Source organism: Mesocricetus auratus, unplaced genomic scaffold, assembly GCF_017639785.1.
Source record: "Mesocricetus auratus isolate SY011 unplaced genomic scaffold, BCM_Maur_2.0 Super-Scaffold_100030, whole genome shotgun sequence".
Taxonomy (NCBI): domain Eukaryota; kingdom Metazoa; phylum Chordata; class Mammalia; order Rodentia; family Cricetidae; genus Mesocricetus; species Mesocricetus auratus.
This window is the reverse complement of record NW_024429211.1, coordinates 3,656,753-3,676,740: the sequence shown is the minus strand read 5'-3', so window position 1 is coordinate 3,676,740 and position 19,988 is coordinate 3,656,753. Positions and strand designations below refer to the sequence as shown.

The window sequence follows — 19,988 nt, the reverse complement described above, 5'->3', positions numbered from 1 at the left end:
CCCAAATTTATTAAAAATCAAAGAAGGTAACCAAATAAAAACCTGCCTTGTTCCTCCATATTTCCTGTTTCTCCAGCAACTCTTCATTCATGCCAGTGACATCAGGAGCTGAGCTGTGTCATGCAGTATTCCCTCTTTAATTGCAATCAGTCAGTGTGCTGTTTCAAGGCCTGTGGCCTCTGACACACCATCATCACTGAACCTTCACCAAAACTCCTTTCAGATATGCAGTCACACAGTGTCAGTCATATCCTGTGGCTATCAGTTTGCAGGACCTGTCCCTTTACCCTTTCTATTAGGTCTTAGATGGGGGAGATGTTAGGGTGGGCCAAGCCAATGAATTAGCCCCAATGACTAAATTTCCATCTGACACTATAATATATTAGAGTTGAAGCTTGATTGTTTCAGTATCCTTGGGAGACAGACATGGGAAAGAACACATTATCTAACAAGATTCTGATGCCAGGCTAAAGGCAAACAGAGATAAGGAATGAATCTGCTTGCTGCTAGCATGATTCACATAATAGAGAGCCTGGCTGCTCTTGGATTCAAGGATAGTACAGGGAGCTGGTAAAATTGATTACACTGTTCTTGGTATTGTTTGTGTCTAGGTTCTATATCACCAGCTTCTAAATTAAACTCGGGGCTCTAGGGAGCACTGCAAGGCATGGACTGGGCATTCCTCCCAAATCTATCCTGTGTTTCATTCTCCATTTATTTTGTCTGACATAACTCAGTCCTAGCTTTCCATTTCTTTTACCCCAGCTAACACATTGGAGCAGGTTCCAACAACCTAAGGCACATCATGTGGGTGGTACCTGAGCTGTCTAGTCCTGGTCACTGGGACTGAAACTCTCAGGCAAGGGGTAGAGTCAGTTCTTCCATGCCCATAGTGAGGGGTAGGAACCTGTCTCCTAGGTATATAGGCAAGCTATCTCAAGAGTGGTTGGGCAGTTGTCAGACTGCAGAGTCTAGGAAGTGGCAGGGAGAGATAATCAGTGTCAGTGAATAGTGGAACTGACTCATCACAGTCATCAGGATTCAATATCCATGGTTCCTACATCTCCCCTGTTGTAACATGGACGATGGGAAGCAATGCAGACTCCAATTATAGCAGCAACACAGACCCAGACATGAACCTCAGGGGAATGAGGAGGAACTGGGAGGAGTAGGAGAAGAAAAACTGTAATCATTATATACTGTATGAGAAAAGAATCAATTATCAACAAAAGGAAAAATTTAAATAAAACATCATTTTGAAATGAAAAAAATTACAATCACAACCCACCCCCAAAGCCCAAATAAACAAACACAATGTTTGCTCAATATTTCTTGCTTCCTCACACACCAAAAACCCACAGTATGGCCTGGGCTTTGTAATGTGAATGCTCACCATGGAAGACTACTGAGGTAAGGTAACAGGACAGATTGAGGGAGCACAAGGAGGGGCATTGTGCAGATAATATGACACAGAAAATGACAAAGCAAGCCAGGTCTTGATCTGATAGCTTTGTGATCTCATACTTCAGAGTCAATGACTTGATATCTATAATGTTCTAATCCCAACCAATTTGGAAAAATTAATGTAAAATATGATATCCATCTATTTAATACACAGCAGAGCCCACAACGAACTGACCTGTGTTGCTGCATTGTATTGCTGAGGATTCCTCAGGTGGATGTGACAGGCATCTTGAATCCCTCTGCTTTTGCTATTGCACTGATTTGATGATCACACTCCCAAAGTCCAGAATGCGCTAGTGACAAAGCCCAAACCTGCAGTCACGCATGCGTGCATGTTTGCCAGGCTGCAGGGACTCAATCTTTTCTGAACCTAATGACGCAATGCAGGCATTCCTGAGCTATAATCTTTCTTATTGCCAGTATTGAAACACACGGTTTTAATAATCATCTGTATAAATTGATCACAAACAATTTAAAGGTGGTTTGGGGGGCAATGTGGACTACATAATCACAAATCATGTTCTACTTTATATCTGTCTAAGAAAGACTCCTGAGAAAAAATAAAACCCAAACTAGAGAATGTACAAAATGCTAGACCGTTGATGCACTGGCAACAGAAATCACTAACAATTAAAAGATGTGACATTCAAAAACATTGTGTATTAAACTGGCTTAATCATTCCTTATTTTTAAAATTTCAAGGGAGTTTAAACTTTCAAGGTAACATGAAATTCTTACCATGGACATAATAACTATTGTTTTCATAAAAGTATTGGGTTTCCTTTCATTGACAAAATTTCTTACTGACTTAAAAAATTACCTACCATGTTATCTATGTCATGTTTGTTTAGTAATTTTTAAGGCAGAATCTCATTGTTAGCCCATGCTGTCCTTGGAATACTATTTGTTGACAAAGCTGGCGTTACTCTAACAGATCTACCAGCTTCTGCTACTTGAGTGCTGAATGTACTGCCATGTGCTATTAAGTTAAATAGTAATATCTATTCAAATAAAAATAATTTTTATCATTATATGTGGTTATGATATTACTGAGATGGAACTATGATATGGAATTCAGCGTTTTGCCTACCATTAAGTGCTTTCAACAGGTTATCTTTCTCTCCAGATCTGCTATTTACTTTAATGCTATGTTGTTACATCCCTACTGAGTATTCAGACAAACAAATATCTAGATAAACTCCTGAATTTCATTTTATTTTTGGATTCTGAGGCAAGTTTTCCCGTTACAATTATCTTTGCTATCCTTGAAATTGCTCTTTAGACCAGGATGGCCTGGAACTCAGAGAAATGACTGACACTAGCTTCAGAGTTCTGGGATTTAAGGCATTCACCACCAGTCCCCAGCAGCTATGGAATTTTCAATATGCATGCATTCCATTCTTCCAATAAATTTAACATAGTACTGACCTAAAATATTACTGTCTGCAGGTTAAAGACCTATGAGATAGGGAAATCAACGAGGAAATATTAAGTATTATTTCAAATGAGACAATCTGCACTGTGCATTACTAAATCATGGAAGGGAATTATAAGCAAAAATAAAAATATGACTTTGAAAGGAAATTTATGCCTTCCAACAATAATGTTGGTTACTTCAAACAGACTTGAGGAACTTTTGAGTAGCACAGTCCCCAATAATGTTTACAAGTCCAGTTTGAAGTGGAAGAGGAAAGAATTACACAGAGACTCTTTGAGACAATCTTCCACTTATGATAATCAGGTTAAATAAATCTCTAGCCTTTCCTTCCTTCAGCACAGATCCTCCACCTAGTACTTACAGGGAGAGCTCTTCTTAGAACCATATAAAGTTATGCCTGTGGAAATAGGGGAAAGAGAGGAAAACAACACCTATTGTAGCAGCCGATTGAGGAACAGCTGTCATTCTCCTAGGGTAGAAATGCAGATCCTCTTAATTTCTCAACTTACAGCATGAGAACACCTATCTCACTTACTCTGCTTGCATACTCTACTCCCTCTTCCACGTTGTCACTATCCTGTGTTTCTGCCACAGTTCCTTTTAACTGCCATTACTCAACCCTAGCATCACATTTCTTTACCCTAGCTAACACATTAGAGCAGGCGCCAACAACCTGAGACCCAGTGAGTGGGTGATACCTGAGTTTGCTAGTTCTGGCCACTGGGACTGAAACACCCAGGTGAAGATTGGAACCAGCACTTCCATGGCCATAATGAGGAGTGGGAACATGTCTCCTAGGTGTAAAGGAAGATTTAACATGAGTGTTGGACAGCTTCCATACTGCAGAGTCTAGGGAGTGGCTGGGAGAGATATCCCAGGGGCAGTGATTTGTGGGTCTGACACAGCAAGGCCTCAGGTTTCAACATTCATGGTTCTTTCATCTCCCCTGTTGTAACATGGGCAATGAGAAGCAGTGAAGTCTCCAATTATAGCAGCAACACATACCCTAACAGGGCCCTCATGGGGATGGGGAAGAACTAGGAGGAGTAGGAGGAAGAAAACCTGTATTCATGATATATTTTATGAGAAAAGAATAAATTATCAATAAAAGCAAAATGTTTAAGTGAGACATAGTTTTGAAATGGAAAGCAAAGTACAATCCCTTTACAAAGAATAAATAAACAAACATAATTGGGACACACCCTAAGGATCTTACTGCCAGAGAGATCCTGAAGAAATAGTCTCCATGGCATTTGCATATCTTATAAATATGAAATAGATGGCATTACAAAACTACATTTTTCTCATTTTGTCATTCTATTGTCATGTCAGGAAAACATTTCAAAAAATTAAATATACACATAAACAAAAAATGCATAAGGAAACCAAAAGATGTTCACCATATTTAAACTATATCAGTAGACATGATCATAGACAAACATTTCTTATTCTGTACCACTGTGTGAATGACAGATTTGTATGGGAAAGACATGACATGTTTCTACATACTCGCCATTTTGCTGACACGCCCAGTCCTCCCTTGTGATCCTCAAGTAGAACACACACACTCACACATACAGACACACAGACACACAAACACCACACAATTCACGCTATAGCACTCTGTACTGCTTTGCAAACCCTTTCCCTTATTGTATTTATCATAGCATCAGAAATAAAACTTATCTGATCCTGCAAACCAGTCAGCATCTTGCAGGAGGATACCACCGTGACATGTTGTGTCTCTAATCTGCTGCTAATATGTATGTTAAGGTTCAAATACCTTCCTCCCTTCACATCCTTCAGTGTGTGACAGACACCGAATTTGATGCCTCTTAAGAATGTTACGTCTGTGCAACATCCCTATACCAGAACGGATACTCATTTTTGTTTGGTTAATATTTTTTAATCTCACACACCAATAATCCACAATGCTGCCTGGGCTTTGAAATGTGAATGCTCACCATGGAAGACTACTGAGATAAAGTGATAGGACAGATTGAGGGAGCCCGGGGAGGGGCATTGTACAGCAAATATGACACAGAAAAGGACAAAGAAGCCAGGTCTTGATCTTATAAGTTTCTGATATCATATCTCAGAGTCAAAGAATTCATATCTAAAGAATAATGTTCTAATCCCAACATTTAGTGTTCAAAAATATTATCCATCTATTAAATACACAGCATGCCCCAGTGGGAACTGACCTGGATTGCTGCATTGTCTTGCTGAGGATTCCTCAGGTGGATGTGACAGGCATCTTGACTCCCTGTGCACCGGCTGCTGCACTGATTTGATGATCACACTCCCAAAGCCCAGAATACGCTAGTGACACTGCCCAAACCTGCAATCACGCATGCGCGAATATTTGCCAGGCTGCAGGGAATCAATCTTTTCTGAACCTAATGACGCAATGCAGGCATTCATGAGCTGTAAACTGTCTTACTGCTGTTACTGAAACAGAGAGTTTTCATAATCATCTGGATAAATTGATCACTAAGAAATTAAAGGTGATTTGGGGGGCAATGTGGATTACATACTCACAAATAATGTTCTACTTTATATCTGACTAGGGAAGACTCCTGAGAAAAGATATAACCCAAACAAGAGAATGTACAAAATGCTAGATATTTGATGTACTGGCAACAGAAATCACTAACAATTAAAAAATGTGACATTCAAAAACCTTGTGTATTATACTGGATTAACTCATTCCTTATTTTTAAAATTTCAAGGGTGTTCAGGTAACATGAAATTTTTACTATGGACATAATAACTGTTGTGTTCATAAAAGTGTTAGGTTTCCTTTCAGTGATAAAATTTCTTACTAGCTTTTTAAAATATTGCCTACTAAGTTATCTATGTCATGGTTATTTATTAATTTTTAAGACAGAATCTCATCGTTAGTCCATGCTGTCCTTGGAATACAATTTGTTGACAAAGCTGAGGTTACTCTAACAGATCTACCAGCTTCTGCTCCTCGAGTGCTGAAAGTACAGCCATGTGCTATCAAGTTATATAGTAATAACTATTCAAATGATATATAATAATTTTACTTTTGATGATTATATATGATTATGACATTATTGTCATGGAATTATGATCTGGACTTCAGCCCCTTTCCCGCCGTTAAGTGCTATCAACAACCAAAACGTCTCTCCAGATCTGCTATTTACATTTCTGCTATGGTAAGTTTATCCCAACTGAGCATTCAGATAACCAGACAGACATCTAGATACATTCCTGAATTTCATTTTATTTTTGGATTCTGAGGCAAGGTTTCCCTTTATGATTCTCTTGGCTGTCCTATAAATTGCTCTTTAGAACAGGCTGGCCTGGAACTCAGAGAGATGCCTGCCTCTAGCTTCAGAGTGGTGGGATTGAATGCACTCACCACCACTGCCCAGCAAGTACTGAATTTTCAATATGCATGCACTCCATTCTTCCAATAAAATTTGCATAATATTGACCTAAAAATATCCCTGTCTGCAGGCCAAAGACCTATGGAATAGGGAAATATACAAGGAAATATTAAGTATTATTTCAAATGAGACAATCTGCACTGTGCATAATTAAATCATGGAATGGAATTATTTGCAAAAATAAAAATATGATTTTGGAAGGAAATTTATGCTTTCCATCAATAATGTTGGTTACTTCAAACAGACTTGAGGAACTTTTGAGAATTACAGTCCCCATTAATGTCTTCCAGTCCAGTTTGAAGAGGAAGAGGAATGAAATACATAGGGATTGTTCAAGACAATCTTCCACTTATGATAGACAGGTTAAACAAATCTCTAGCCTTTGCTTCCTTCAGCGCCCATACTCCACCAAGTACTAACATCGAGTGCTCTTCTTAGAACCATATTAAGTTATGCCTGTGGAAATAGGGGAAAGAGAGGAAAACAATACCTATTGTAGCAGCCGTTTAAGGAACAGCTGCCATCCTCCTAAGTCAGAGGTGCAGAACCTCTTACATCCTCCACTTATAGCAGAAGGACAGCTATATCACCTAGTCAGCTTCCAGACTCTACTCCCTTCCCATGTTAGCACTATCCTGGGTTTCTGTCACAGTTCCTTTTAACTGCCATTTCTCAACACTGGCATCCCTTTATTTTACACTAGCTAAAAATATTGGAGCAGTCTCCAACAACCTGAAACACAGGATTTGTTTTGTACCTGAGTTGGTGAGTGCTTGCCACTGGAACTAAAACCCTCAGGTGAAGGGAGAAGACAGCACTTCCATACCCATAGTGAGGGGTGGGAACAAGTCTCCTAGGTGTATAAGGGAGCTTTACCATGAGCGTTGTATCGCTTTCATACTGCAGACTCTAGGGAGTAGCAGGGGGAGATATCTCAGGACCAGTGAATAGTGGGTCTGACACAGTCCTCAGGATTCAACATCCATGCTTCCTACCTCTCCCCTGTTGTAACATGGACAATGGGCAGCAATGCAGACTCCAATTATAGCAGCAAAACAGACTCAGACACGGCCCTCAAGGAGATGGGAAAGTACTGGGAGGAGTAGGAGGAAGACAAACTGTAATCATTACACAGTGTATGAGAAAAGAATCAATTATCAGTAAAAGGAAAATTTAAATAAAACATCATTGTGAAATGAAAACCAAAGCACAATTACAAGTCAAAATAAACAGACAAAAATGGGACACATCCTATGGATTTCACTACCAGAGCATGCTTGAAGAAAACATCTCTATGCCATTTGCATATCTCATAAACATGAAATAGTTGACAGTCAAAACTATGTATTTCTCAAACTGTTAGTCTATTGTCTCATCAGGAAAACATTTCAAAAAATTAAATATAAAAAATGTGTAAAGACACCAAAGATATTCAAAATGATTAAACTAGATCACCAGACATGAGCATAGACAAACATTTATTATTCTATACTACTGGATGGACGACAGATTTGTATGTGAACTAAACATCATGTATCTACACACTGGCCACTCTGCTGACATAACCTGCTTGCTGCTAGCATGATTCACATAATAGAGAGTCGGGCTGCTCTTATATTCAAGGACAGTGCAGGGATCTGGGAAATTGATTACACTGTTCTTGGTATTGTGTGTCTAGGTTCTATATCACCAACTTCTAAATTAAACTCGGGGCTCTAGGGAGCACTGCAAGGCATGGACTGGGCATTCCTCCCAAATCTATCCTGTGTTTCATTCTCCATTTCTTTTGTCTGACATTACTCAGTCCTAGCTCCCCATTTCTTTACCCCAGCTAACACATTGTAGCAGGTTCCAACAACCTGAGGCACATCATGTGGGTGGTACCTGAGCTGTCTAATCCTGGCCACTGGGACTGAAAGTCTTAGGCGAGGGGTAGAGTCAGTTCTTCCATGCCCATAGTGAGGGGTGGGAACATGTCTCCTGGGTATATAGACAGGCTATCCCAAGAGTGGTTGGGCAGCTGTCCTACTGCAGAGTCTAGGGAGTGGCAGGGAGAGATAATCAGGGTCAGTGAATAGTGGAACTGACTCATCACAGTTATCAGGATTCAATATCCATGGTTCCTTCATCTCCCTTGTTGTAATATGGACAATGGGAAGCAATGCAGACTCCAATTATAGCAGCAACACAGACCCAGACATGAACCTCAGGGGAATGAGGAGGAACTGGGAGGAGTAGGAGAAGATAAACTGTAATCATTATATACTGTACGAGAAAAGAATCAATTACCAACAAAAGGAAAAATTTAAATAAAACATCATTTTGAAATGAAAAAAAATGTACAATCACAACCCACCCCCAAAGCCCAAATAAAAAAACACAAATGCTTGCTTAATATTTCTTGCTTCCTCACACACCAAAAATCCACAATGGGGCCCGGGCTTTGTAATGTGAATGCTCACCCTTTAAGACTACTCAGGTAAAGTGACAGGACAGATTGAGGGAGCACAGGGAGTGGAATTGTGCAGATAACATGACACAGCAAAAGACAAAGCAAGCCTGGTCTTGATCTGATAGCTTTGTGATCTCATACCTCAGAGTCAAAGACTTGATATCTATAGAGTAATGTTCTAATCCCAACCAATTTGGAACAATTAATGTACAAAAATGATATCCATCTATTAACGATACAGCAGAGCCCACAAGGTACTGACCTGTGATGCTGCATTGTCTTGCTGAGGATTCCTCAGGTGGATGTGACAGGCATCTTGACTCCCTCTGCTCTTGCTACTGCACTGATTTGATGATCACACTCCCAAAGTCCAGAATGTGCTAGTGACACAGCCCAACCCTGCAATCACGCATGCCGTGCATGTTTGCCAGGCTGCAGGGACTCAATCTTTTCTGAACCTAATGACGCAATGCAGGCATTCATGAGCTATAATCTTTCTTATTGCCAGTATTGAAACACACGGTTTTCATAATCATTCGTATAAATTGATCACAAACAATTTCAAGGAGGTTTTGGGGGCAATGTGGACTACATAATCACAAATCATGTTCTACTTTATATCTGTCTAAGAAAGACTCCTGAGAAAAAATAAAACCCAAACTAGAGAATGTACAAAATGCTGGACCGTTGATGCACTAGCAACAGAAATCACTAACAATTAAAAGATGTGACATTCAAAAACCTTGTGTATTAAACTGGATTAATCATTCCTTATTTTTAAAATTTCAAGGGAGTTTAAACTTTCAAGGTAACATGAAAGTCTTACCATGGACATAATAACTATTGTTTTCATAAAACTATTGGGATTCCTTTCATTGATAAAATTTCTTAGTGACTTAAAAAATTACCTACCATGTTATCTATGTCATGTTTATTTATTAATATTCAAGACAGAATCTCATTGTTAGCCCATGCTGTCCTTGGAATACTATTTGTTGCAAAGCTGGCGTTATTCTAACAGATCTTCCAGCTTCTGCTACTTGAGTGCTGAATGTACCGCCATGTGCTATCAAGTTAAATAGTAATATCTATTCAAATAAAACTAATTTTTATTATTATATGTGGTTATGATATTACTGAGATAGAACTAGGATCTGGAATTCAGCCTTTTTCCTACCATTAAGTGCTTTCAACAGGTTATCTTTCTCCCCAGATCTGCTATTTACTTTTATGCTATGGTAAGTTACATCCCTACTGAGTATTCAGAAAAATAAATATCTAGATAAACTCCTGAATTTCATTTTATTTTTGGATTCTGAGGCAAGTTTTCCCTTTATAATAATCTTGGCTGTCCTTGAAATTGCTCTTTAGACCAGGATGGCCTGGTACTCAGAGAAATACCTGACTCTAGCTTCAGAGTGCTGGGATTTAAGGCACTCACCACCAGTCCCCCAGCAATGGAATTTTCAATATGCATGCATTCCATTCTTCCAATAAATTTAACATAATATTGACCTAAAAATATTACTGTCTGCAGGTTAAAGACCTATGAGATAGGGAAATCCACAAGGAAATATTAACTATTATTTCAAATGAGATAATCTGCCCTGTGCATTACTAAATCATGGAAGGGAATTATTAGTAAAAATAAAAATATGACTTTGAAAGGAAATTTATGCCTTCCATCAATAATGTTGGTTACTTCAAACAGACTTGAGGAACTTTTGAGTAGCACAGTCCCCAATAATGTTTACAAGTCCAGTTTGAAGAGGAAGAGGAAAGAATTACACAGTGACTCTTTGAGACCATCTTCCACTTATGATATTCAGGTTAAATAAATCTCTAGCCTTTCCTTCCTTCAGCACAGATCCTCCAACTAGTACCTACAGGGAGAGCTCTTCTTAGAACCATATTAAGTTATGCCTCTGGAAATAGGGGAAAGAGAGAAAACCAACATCTATTGTAGCAGCCGATTGAGGAACAGCTGCCATTCTTCTCGGTCAGAGGTGCAGAACCTCTTAATTTCTCAACTTACAGCACAAGGACATCTATCTCACTTACTCTGCTTGCATACTCTACTCCCTCTCCCACGTTGTCACTATCCTGTGTTTCTGCCACAGTTCCTTTTAAGTGCAATTTCTCAACCCTAGCATCACATTTCTTTACCCTAGCTAACACATTAGAGCAGGCTCCAACAACCTGAGACCCATGAAGTGGGTGATACCTGAGTTCGCTAGTGCTGGCCACTGGGACTGAAACCCTCAGGTGAAGGGTGGAGCCATCTCTTCCATGCCCATAATGAGGAGTGGGAACATATCTCCTAGGTGTATAAGGAAGGTTTACCATGAGTGTTGGACAGCTTCCATACTGCAGAGTCTAGGGAGTGGCTGGGAGAGATATCCCAGGGGCAGTGTATAGCGAGTCTGACTCAGCACAGTCCTCAGGTTTCAACATTCATGGTTCTTTCGTCTCCCCTGTTGTAACATGGGCAGTGAGCAGCAGTTCAGACTCCACTTATAGCACCAACACACACCCTAACAGGGCCCTCTTGAGGATGAGGAAGAACTAGGTGGAGTAGGAGGAAGAAAACCTATATTCATGACATATTTCATAAGAAAAGAATCAATTATCAAAAAAAGCAAAAAGGTTAACTGAAACGTAATTTTGAAATGGAAAACAAATTACACTCCCTCTTACAAAGACCAAATAAACAAACATGATTGGGACACACCCTAAGGATTTAGTGCCAGTGAGATCCTGAAGAAAAAGTTTACATGGCATTTGCACATCTTATAAATATGAAATAGATGACATTACAAACTACATTTTCGCATTTTGTCAGTCTATTGTCATGTCAGGAAAATATTTCAAAAAATTAAATCTACACATAATCAAAAAATACATACAGAAACCAAAAGACGTTCACAATATTTAAACTACATCAGTAGACATGATCATAGACAAACATTTATTATTCTGTACCACCTTGTGAATAACAGATTTGTATGGGAAAGACATGACATGTTTCTATATACCCATCCTTCTGATGACATGCCCAGTCCTCCCCTGTGATACTCAAGTAGAAGACATACACTCACACATACAGTCACATATATACACACACACCACACAATTCACTCTGTACCACTCGGTACTGCTTTGCAAACCCTTTCCCTTATTGTAATTATCATAGCATCAGAAATAAAACTTATCTGATCCTCCAAACCATTCATAATCTTGCAGGAGGATACCACCTTGACCTGTTGTGTTACTAATCTGCTGCTAATATGTAAGTTAAGATTCACACACCTTCTTCCCTTCACATCCTACAGTGTGTGACAGACACCTAATTTGATGCCTCTTAAGAATGTTACGTTTGTGCAACATCCCTATACCAGAACGGATGCTCATTTTTTGGTCTATGTTTCTTAATCTCAAACACCAATAATCCACAATGCTGCCTGGGCTTTAAAATGTGAATGCTCACCCTGGAAGATTCCTGAGATAAAGTGATAGAACAGATTGAGGGAGCACATGGTGCAGTACTGTGCAGGTAATATGACACTGAAGGACAAAGGAAGCCAGGTCTTGATCTGATAGGTTTCTGATCTCATACCTAAGAGTCAAAGACTTAATATCTATAGAATAATGTTCTAATCCCAACAGTTAATGTACAAAAATGATATCCATCTATTAAATACACAACAGGGCCCAGAGGGAACTGACCTGGGTTGCTGCATTGTCTTGCTGACCATTCCTCAGGTGGATGTGACAGGCATCTTGACTCCCTCTGCTCCTGCTGCTGCACTGATTTGATGATCACACTCCCAAAGCCCAGAATGCGCTAGTGACACAGCCCAACCCTGCAGTCAGGCATGCGCGTGTCTTTGCCAGGCTGCAGGGAATCAGTCTTTTCTGAACTTAATTACGTAATGCAGGCATCCATGAGCTTAAGCTTTCTTAATGCTAGTATCGAAAAGAATGGTTTTCATATCCACCTGTATAAATTGATCAGGGACATATTAAAGGTGTATTTGGGGGAAATATGGGCTACATAATCATAATTTAGATCTGTCTAAGAATGGCTGCTGAGAAAAAAATGTAACTCAAACTAGAGAGTGATGCAGTGGAAGCAGAAATCACTAACAATTAAAACTTGTGACATTAGAGAACATTCTGAATTAAACCGGTTTAACTTACTCCTTATTTTTAAAATTTCAAGTGTTTTCAGACAACATGTAATTCTTATCGTTGGACATAATAATTGTTGTTTTCATACAAGAGTTGGGTCTTCTTTCAGTGACATAATTTCTTAGTGACTTAAACCTACTATGATATAGATTTCATGTTTCCTTATCTATTTTTAAGACAGAATCACACTGTTAGCCATTGCTGGTCTTGGAACATAGTTTGTAGACAAATCTGGGGATTATCTCAAGCAGATACACCAGCTTCTGCCTCTTGAGTACTGAAAGTACAGGCATGTGCCATCAACATATATAGTAATTATTATACTAATAAATAGCAATTTTATTATTTAAAATTATATGCATGTGTGTTTCCCTAAGTGTGTGTGTGTTTATGTGTTTGTGTAAGTAAATTTACATGTGGAGTTGTGATTATAGTTTAGAGCCTTTACTTCCTCCCAGAGCTGGATTATATGTACTTATGAGAACACTGACATGCAGCTACGAAATGGATTTCAGCCCTTTTGTCAGCAGTAGTTGCTTTCAATGGCAAAACTGACTCTCCAGATCTTCTATTTACGTCTATGCTATAGTAAGTTATATTCATGTTAAGCATTCACACAAGCAAACATACATCTAGATAAACTCCTGTGTTTTGTTTTATTTTTGGCTTCTGAGACAAATGTTCCCTTTATAATAGTCCTATCTGTCCTGGAAATTGCTCTTTAGACCATGCTGGCCTGGAACTCAGAGAGGTGCCTGCCTCTAGCTTCAGAGTGCTGGGATTCAAGGCATGCACTACCACTGCCCAGCAGCTACTGAATTTTCAATATGCATACATGTCATTATTCCTATGAATTTAACATAATATTGACCTAAAAATATCACTGTCTGCAGGCCAAAGACCATATGGGGTAGGGAAATCCACAAAGAAATAGTGAATTAAAATGACATTCATCAAAGCAATATTCAAAATCCTCAAATACATGGAGAGTATTGAATGCTATGTGGCTAACATTATTCTGATATAAAACCAAAGAAAGGGTATAAAAATGTAGAGGTTATGTAAACATATCTAATCAGTGCAGTTAGAAAACATAATAGAAAAGAAACGTGATTCTATAGCATGAAGATAGGATAGTTCTGTCTGATCAAGTAGGATTAATTTGTAGGGAAGCAATAAATCAGCATGTATTTTATCCATAAAGTTAAATGGCCAGTTACCAAGTGAAAAGAGTGGTACATAACATTTAATTTTCATGCTTACTATCTGATGTTAACACATACATTCTAATAGAATTATCCTAAACATATCATATGTCCCTTAATATCAAATTAAACCATTTATATGGATGTATGTACATATGTAAGAATTTATACATATTATGTGCCTGGGCACCCATCTCTATGTGTTTTGGATAATTGAAAAGAGTATTACATATCATTTCTCAAGTAATACCCATTGATTTTTGTGGGTTACTATCATGTGATAGCCTAGAGTTCACCTAGTAGGGAAGGCTATCTTGGAAATGAGTTCCATAGTTTTGTCTTTGTGTATGTGCCCTAGTTGATTACAGGTTCGGTCTATCTTACCTTGATGTCTTACTTTGCTTCTAGAGATTGAACTCAAGTCTCCATGTTTGCATTAGCAATTGAAACAATTAGTCAGCTCCTTTTTATATTATATTTTAAATTTGATTCTCAAAACAATGACATCTGTTGTAAAATCGTGACCTCAATTCACGACAGGGAAGTGCCAGCCATGATTTCAGAGGTGTGATTACTTAAAAACAGCAGAACAGTGACAACACTAATTGATATACCAGCATGTATGGGGGAAATCTCACAGGACACAACCCTCGGATGAATAGCTACAAGCAACTGATGACCTTCAGAGAGAGTGAAAACCAGTCTTCCTCAGAGATGAACCCTTATTTGCTTATTTAAATCAAGTGTTTAGTGTTAAAATATCACACATAAGAAATGTTGAATGGACTCAGAAACTTTCATTTATGTATGTTCCTTTGTAATCATATGTGTTTGTTACAGCAAAAAATATTTCAGAGAGAGTGGGAAGCATGGAAAAAAGATAGAATAAGGAAGATGATAAAAACAAATTACATATAAAATTTTCAAAAACTTAATAAAACAGCATAATATTGAATAAAATAATTATCCTCATAAAAATGATAATATTGGACTATCCACGTCAAACTATAAATGGTTTGTCTCAAACAGAAAAATTTACAAATGGAGACATTAGATGTATATATTGCAAGCTACACTGATGATCAAATAGAGGCATAGATGGTAGACAATTAAAACATCCTGGAAAATGTAGATGCCACCTCACATTAAAATGATATGAGCTTATCCAATTTTTTCTAGAAGAGCTGAAAATTAGAATATGCCAATATTCTCGAGAAATGTGATAACAAGTATTAGAGGAAATGTGCATTTCTGATGTATTTCCTATACTTAGTGTGTCATCCCCTGCATCTTTAATGTTAAAACATTAACCCACAGTGCCATGGTTTTAGAAACTAGGCTTTGGCAGTTAATATATGTTGTTAGTAGAGCCCTTAACGTGGAACCCTTAGCCTTATCAATAAACATCATCACTAGAATTCATAATTTGATTAAACCCATAAGTATATTAGATATATAGTGAAAAAGACTTGATAATGCTTCCTTTTCCGTCTAATTGTCAGAAGGATTCACATTTCCCAAACAGCTGTGGTCGACGGCAGTGAAAATACTGATTAGAGGAAATTGGAGCATTTCACTCTTTATCACAGCTTTTTACCAATAGCATAATCACAAATTCTCAGTCACAGTTTTTCTCAAATTGCTTCTTTGAAGCAACTGCATTGCTAAATTTCCTTTACAAAGTAATTCAACTTAATGGGATTATCCTTGCTAAAGCATGTTTGATAATTTACCTAAGAAAGATAAGGAATATAACTATCAGTTTCTTTTTTCACATTGAATTCATTTCTTCAATAGTGCTCAACACTGTTGCCTGTAATGCATACAACTTACTTCCAAATCTGAATATCTTTTACTGCATAACATTATAATTTTAAGAGTAGGTTTAATAAACAAAAAGTAATGGTATCACTACTACTGAAGCAATATTTTAAAAGAATATTATATAAGTATGCAATGGAATACAGTATCATGTAAGTTCACATCACCTATGATTAGATTCCTACAAATCACCTCCAGTATGCCCTCAACCCAACTCATGGTATTTTAATTTTGATAAGCCAATATATCTGATGATTGATATATATATATATATATATATATATATATATATATATATAGTGACATCCACTGGCCCAAGGGAAACCAAAAAATGGATACACCCTCAAAAAATGATGATTCTTACTATTCAAGATATTTTTGACTGTAGCTCCACAGTAAGATGCCTCATGGGTTTTGGAGATCATCTAACCCATCTATGCTATAAATTTTGTTAGTTCCATTTAAAATACTGAAATAAGGTACTAATAGGAAGATTGGTTGGAGCTTAACTACTGTGTTATAGGTAGGCCTCAAAGTCTTGATAATCCTGTTTTAGCTTCCCAAGAGCTTGGATTAAAGGTGTTCATGAACAAACTTAGTGATGTCTTCATACTTGGATATATGCAGGCATTCAAATTATGAATAGATAAAAAATATTTTTATCTCACTAGTATTGTCCCCATAAAATAAGTCCATAGACTGTAAGGGGAATTTTATAAGCATTTATCTAACTTTCATTGGCCATTGAGAAACACTATACCCCAAAATTAAAGGGATGTCTATCAAAATAAGTGGGTACAAAGTCTCTAGCAGTGATAAAGATTGCATAAGGCATCACAGCAGGTTCTGTGTGTCCTTGCCTCTTTGGATGCAAGGAGTAGCTTCTGGGGCTTCCATATGAAGTCTATGACACCCATCTTTCCCTGGCCAAACAGAATCATTTAAGGGTGCTACAGGTATCTACTTCTCTAGTTTACTAGAATACAGAAAGGAAGTAACATGCAATTCTATGCAAACAGAGATTATATAGCTCCCTGATATTTCCTGAGGTCAGATCCCATCTTTTACTGTAGTACAGGAGAATGGGTCTACTATTAACTCCAGTGTTTAACTTGTAGATACCCATGTTATTCAATTAGCTTTGCACTAGCTACAAGAGGTAGCTGCTTTAGCCAGAGTAAATGCATTTTAGCCATCATTCCTTGGCTACATTCTCATTCTTGATACAGAGAGTGCCTTATTCCTTGCCTTTGGGAGTAGGGTGGTATGGAGCATTAAAATCTATTATCTTAGGCTTTGCTGTGTTGAGGAGACTATCACCACTAATGAGCCATGTAACGATAATTATACCTCTGGAGATGTGACAACTTTTGGGAACAATGTTGCTGGAATGGGTCACCACTCCCATGGATATTCAAAGTACTTTTAAAGTCTTAATTTCAAGCACAATTTTGAAATGAATGACAGAAAGGAAGGAGACATGGCCCCAGGGACTTATCTTTCAGAGGATGCCTAAAGGAAAATTCTACATTCCATTTGCCTATCCCATAAAACCCAAACAAGGTATGGAATCAGAGCAAGGTATATTAGATGACAAATCCAAACAAAATATTTGCCAAACAATTTAGAATACAGCACTGATATCTAGACAGCATTATAAAAACAAAAGAAATGTAGACAAGGAATTGTGTTGAGATACTCTTGATGACTGATTAAAGTTACCCGAGAATTAAGAAACAAATTAGCCACTGGACATAGAAGCCAGGCACACACATTTAATCCTAGCAGCCAGAGGATAGGAGGTGTTAGTACAGACCTTTAGTCCTAGGATGTGGGGTTAAGAGATAGAAGGATCTCTGTATGTTCAATGCCAGCCAGATCTACATGAATCAGTTTAGACGAGAATTACATTTCACATCTTTAAACCCAACATTAGGGAAGTACATAAGACAGAAGCAAGGTCTCAGAGAAGCTTTTCCTTTTACAGACACACTGAGGAGAGGCAGCAGTTTGAGGCTGGGTTAAGAGCTTATGTGTGGATAATCCCTTACAGGCTGAGCTAGTGGCTGGATGCTTTGCTTTTCTGATATTCAGCTTGAATCCCAATACCAGTCTGTGGGTCTTCATTTATTCATGTTACAAGGAAACATGTTCACAACTTTCAAACTAGGCCACCTTGCTAGATCATAGGAAAAATATTTTTCATTCTGAACCTCTGTGTAGAGTGTATGGCTGTACGTAAAAGAAAGCTCTCATTTCCACCCAGTGGCCTTCTGCGGATACATCCACTCACTTATGGTACTCAAGTGGTTCTTTCTCTTTCTCTCTCTCTCTCTCTCTCTCTCTCTCTCTCTCTCTCTCTCTCTCTCTCTCTCTGTCTCTCTCTCTCTCTCTCTAAATCACTCCATCCATAATTCTTTCTTAAAACCAATCTGGAAAGCCCTTTCCTTTATTTTAACCATCATCGTGTCAGAACTATACTTACCTTACACTCTAACCATCAGAAACAGGAAGGAACAACCCTCATGGTATCTTAGACAAGTCCCCACCAACACACACACACACACACACACACTACATTTTCATCTGCATACGACCTTTCACCTGCTTTCATCACCTCAATCACCTCATGTCCTTTAGTGCCACATAGTCACTGAATTTATCGTGTTAGGAATATTACATGTGTGCAATGTACCCATACTCCAACAATTGTACAGTTTTGTTGCCAAGGCCCTTACTCCCATACACTCGTAAACCCCCATAACTGCCTCAGTTTTGAAATGTACACGTGCAAGCAGGAAGATTCCTGAGCTACCTGGGCAGGAAGACCGAGGGAGCAAGGGGAGGGGTACTGTGCAGTCAACACAACACAGGACAGGACAAAGGAAGCCGGGTTGTGGTCAGGTAGGATTCTGATCTGATTCTTCAGAGCCAAAGATTTTAGATCTTTACAACAATGTTCAAATCCACACAGATTTATAATACTTAACACGCAAAAATATTGTCCACTTATGAAACATACAACAGGGCACATGGGAACTGACCTGGATTGCTGCATTGTCTTGCTGACCATTCCTCAGATGGATTTGACAGGCATTTTGTCTCCCTCTGCTCCTGCTGCTGCACTGATTTGATGATCACACTCCCAACCCCCAGCCTGTGCTAGTGAGACAGCCCAACCATGCAATCACGCATGCGTGCTTGTTTGACAGGCTGCAGGGACTCAAGAATCTTTTGTCCATCTAATGACATAAGATAGGCAGTCATGAGCTTTACCATTTGTTCTTGTGAGTGTGGTAATGGAGGGTATTCATGACCCTCTGAATCAATTGGCAAGAAACATATTCAAGGATTTTTGTAGATATTGTGGCCTGCAGTATTCTAATTATATTCATCCTTATCTCTCAGGTTACAGAAAAGAAGGGGTGCTTAAAAATGTCACTCGAATGAGAGAAGACGTACAAAACAATAGACACGTGAATCACTGGCAGAAGAGGACTCTGATGATTAAAAGATGCTGCGTTAGAAACATTCTGCACTAATCATATTTTACTTGATGATATATATATATACATGTTTTTCTATTATTGAATTTCAGATATTTTCAGGAAGTTGAAAATGTTACTATGAAAATAATAATTACAGTTTCAATAAACATGTTGATTGATCATTCAAATAGAAAAATTCCTTACTTATTTTGCTCAATAGTTTAATGTCACCTCGACACAAGCTGAGGTTATCTCAGAGTAGGGAACCTCAGTTGAGAAAAATGTCTCTATAAGATACATCTGCAGCAAGCCTATAGGGAATTTTTCCATATTAGTGATTGTGGGCATATCTCAGCAATAATAAAATGAAAGCCAAATAAACACTTTCCTCCCCAAGTTGCTTTGGTCACCATGCCTCAATATAGCAAAAGTAGCCCAAACTAAAACACTCATGATTTTAAAAACACTTGCTAGGATGTACATTTTTGTTTGTTTATATATTTGTTATTG

General features: G+C 38.2%; 1 protein-coding gene across 4 annotated transcripts in view; it reads right to left on the bottom strand.

Annotated features, from left to right (window-relative positions):
* Snurf (SNRPN upstream open reading frame) overlaps positions 1 to 19,988 on the bottom strand; it is a 128,643-nt gene that overhangs the window by 81,439 nt on the left and 27,216 nt on the right. Inside the window, exon 1 of one of the 4 annotated variants that reach the window (XR_005871980.1) lies at positions 12,500 to 12,590. The exons of 1 other annotated variant lie outside the window; for it this stretch is intronic. Coding sequence is in view for 2 of the 3 variants with exons in the window: in XM_021223384.2 (XP_021079043.1) it covers positions 19,035 to 19,063 (29 nt within the window). In the remaining variant the exon portion in view is untranslated. Of the gene's footprint in view, positions 1 to 12,499; positions 12,592 to 19,034; positions 19,079 to 19,988 lie in introns of those variants that run through there. 2 more of the 4 variants (XM_021223384.2, XM_013125666.3) reach the window with 2 other exon arrangements.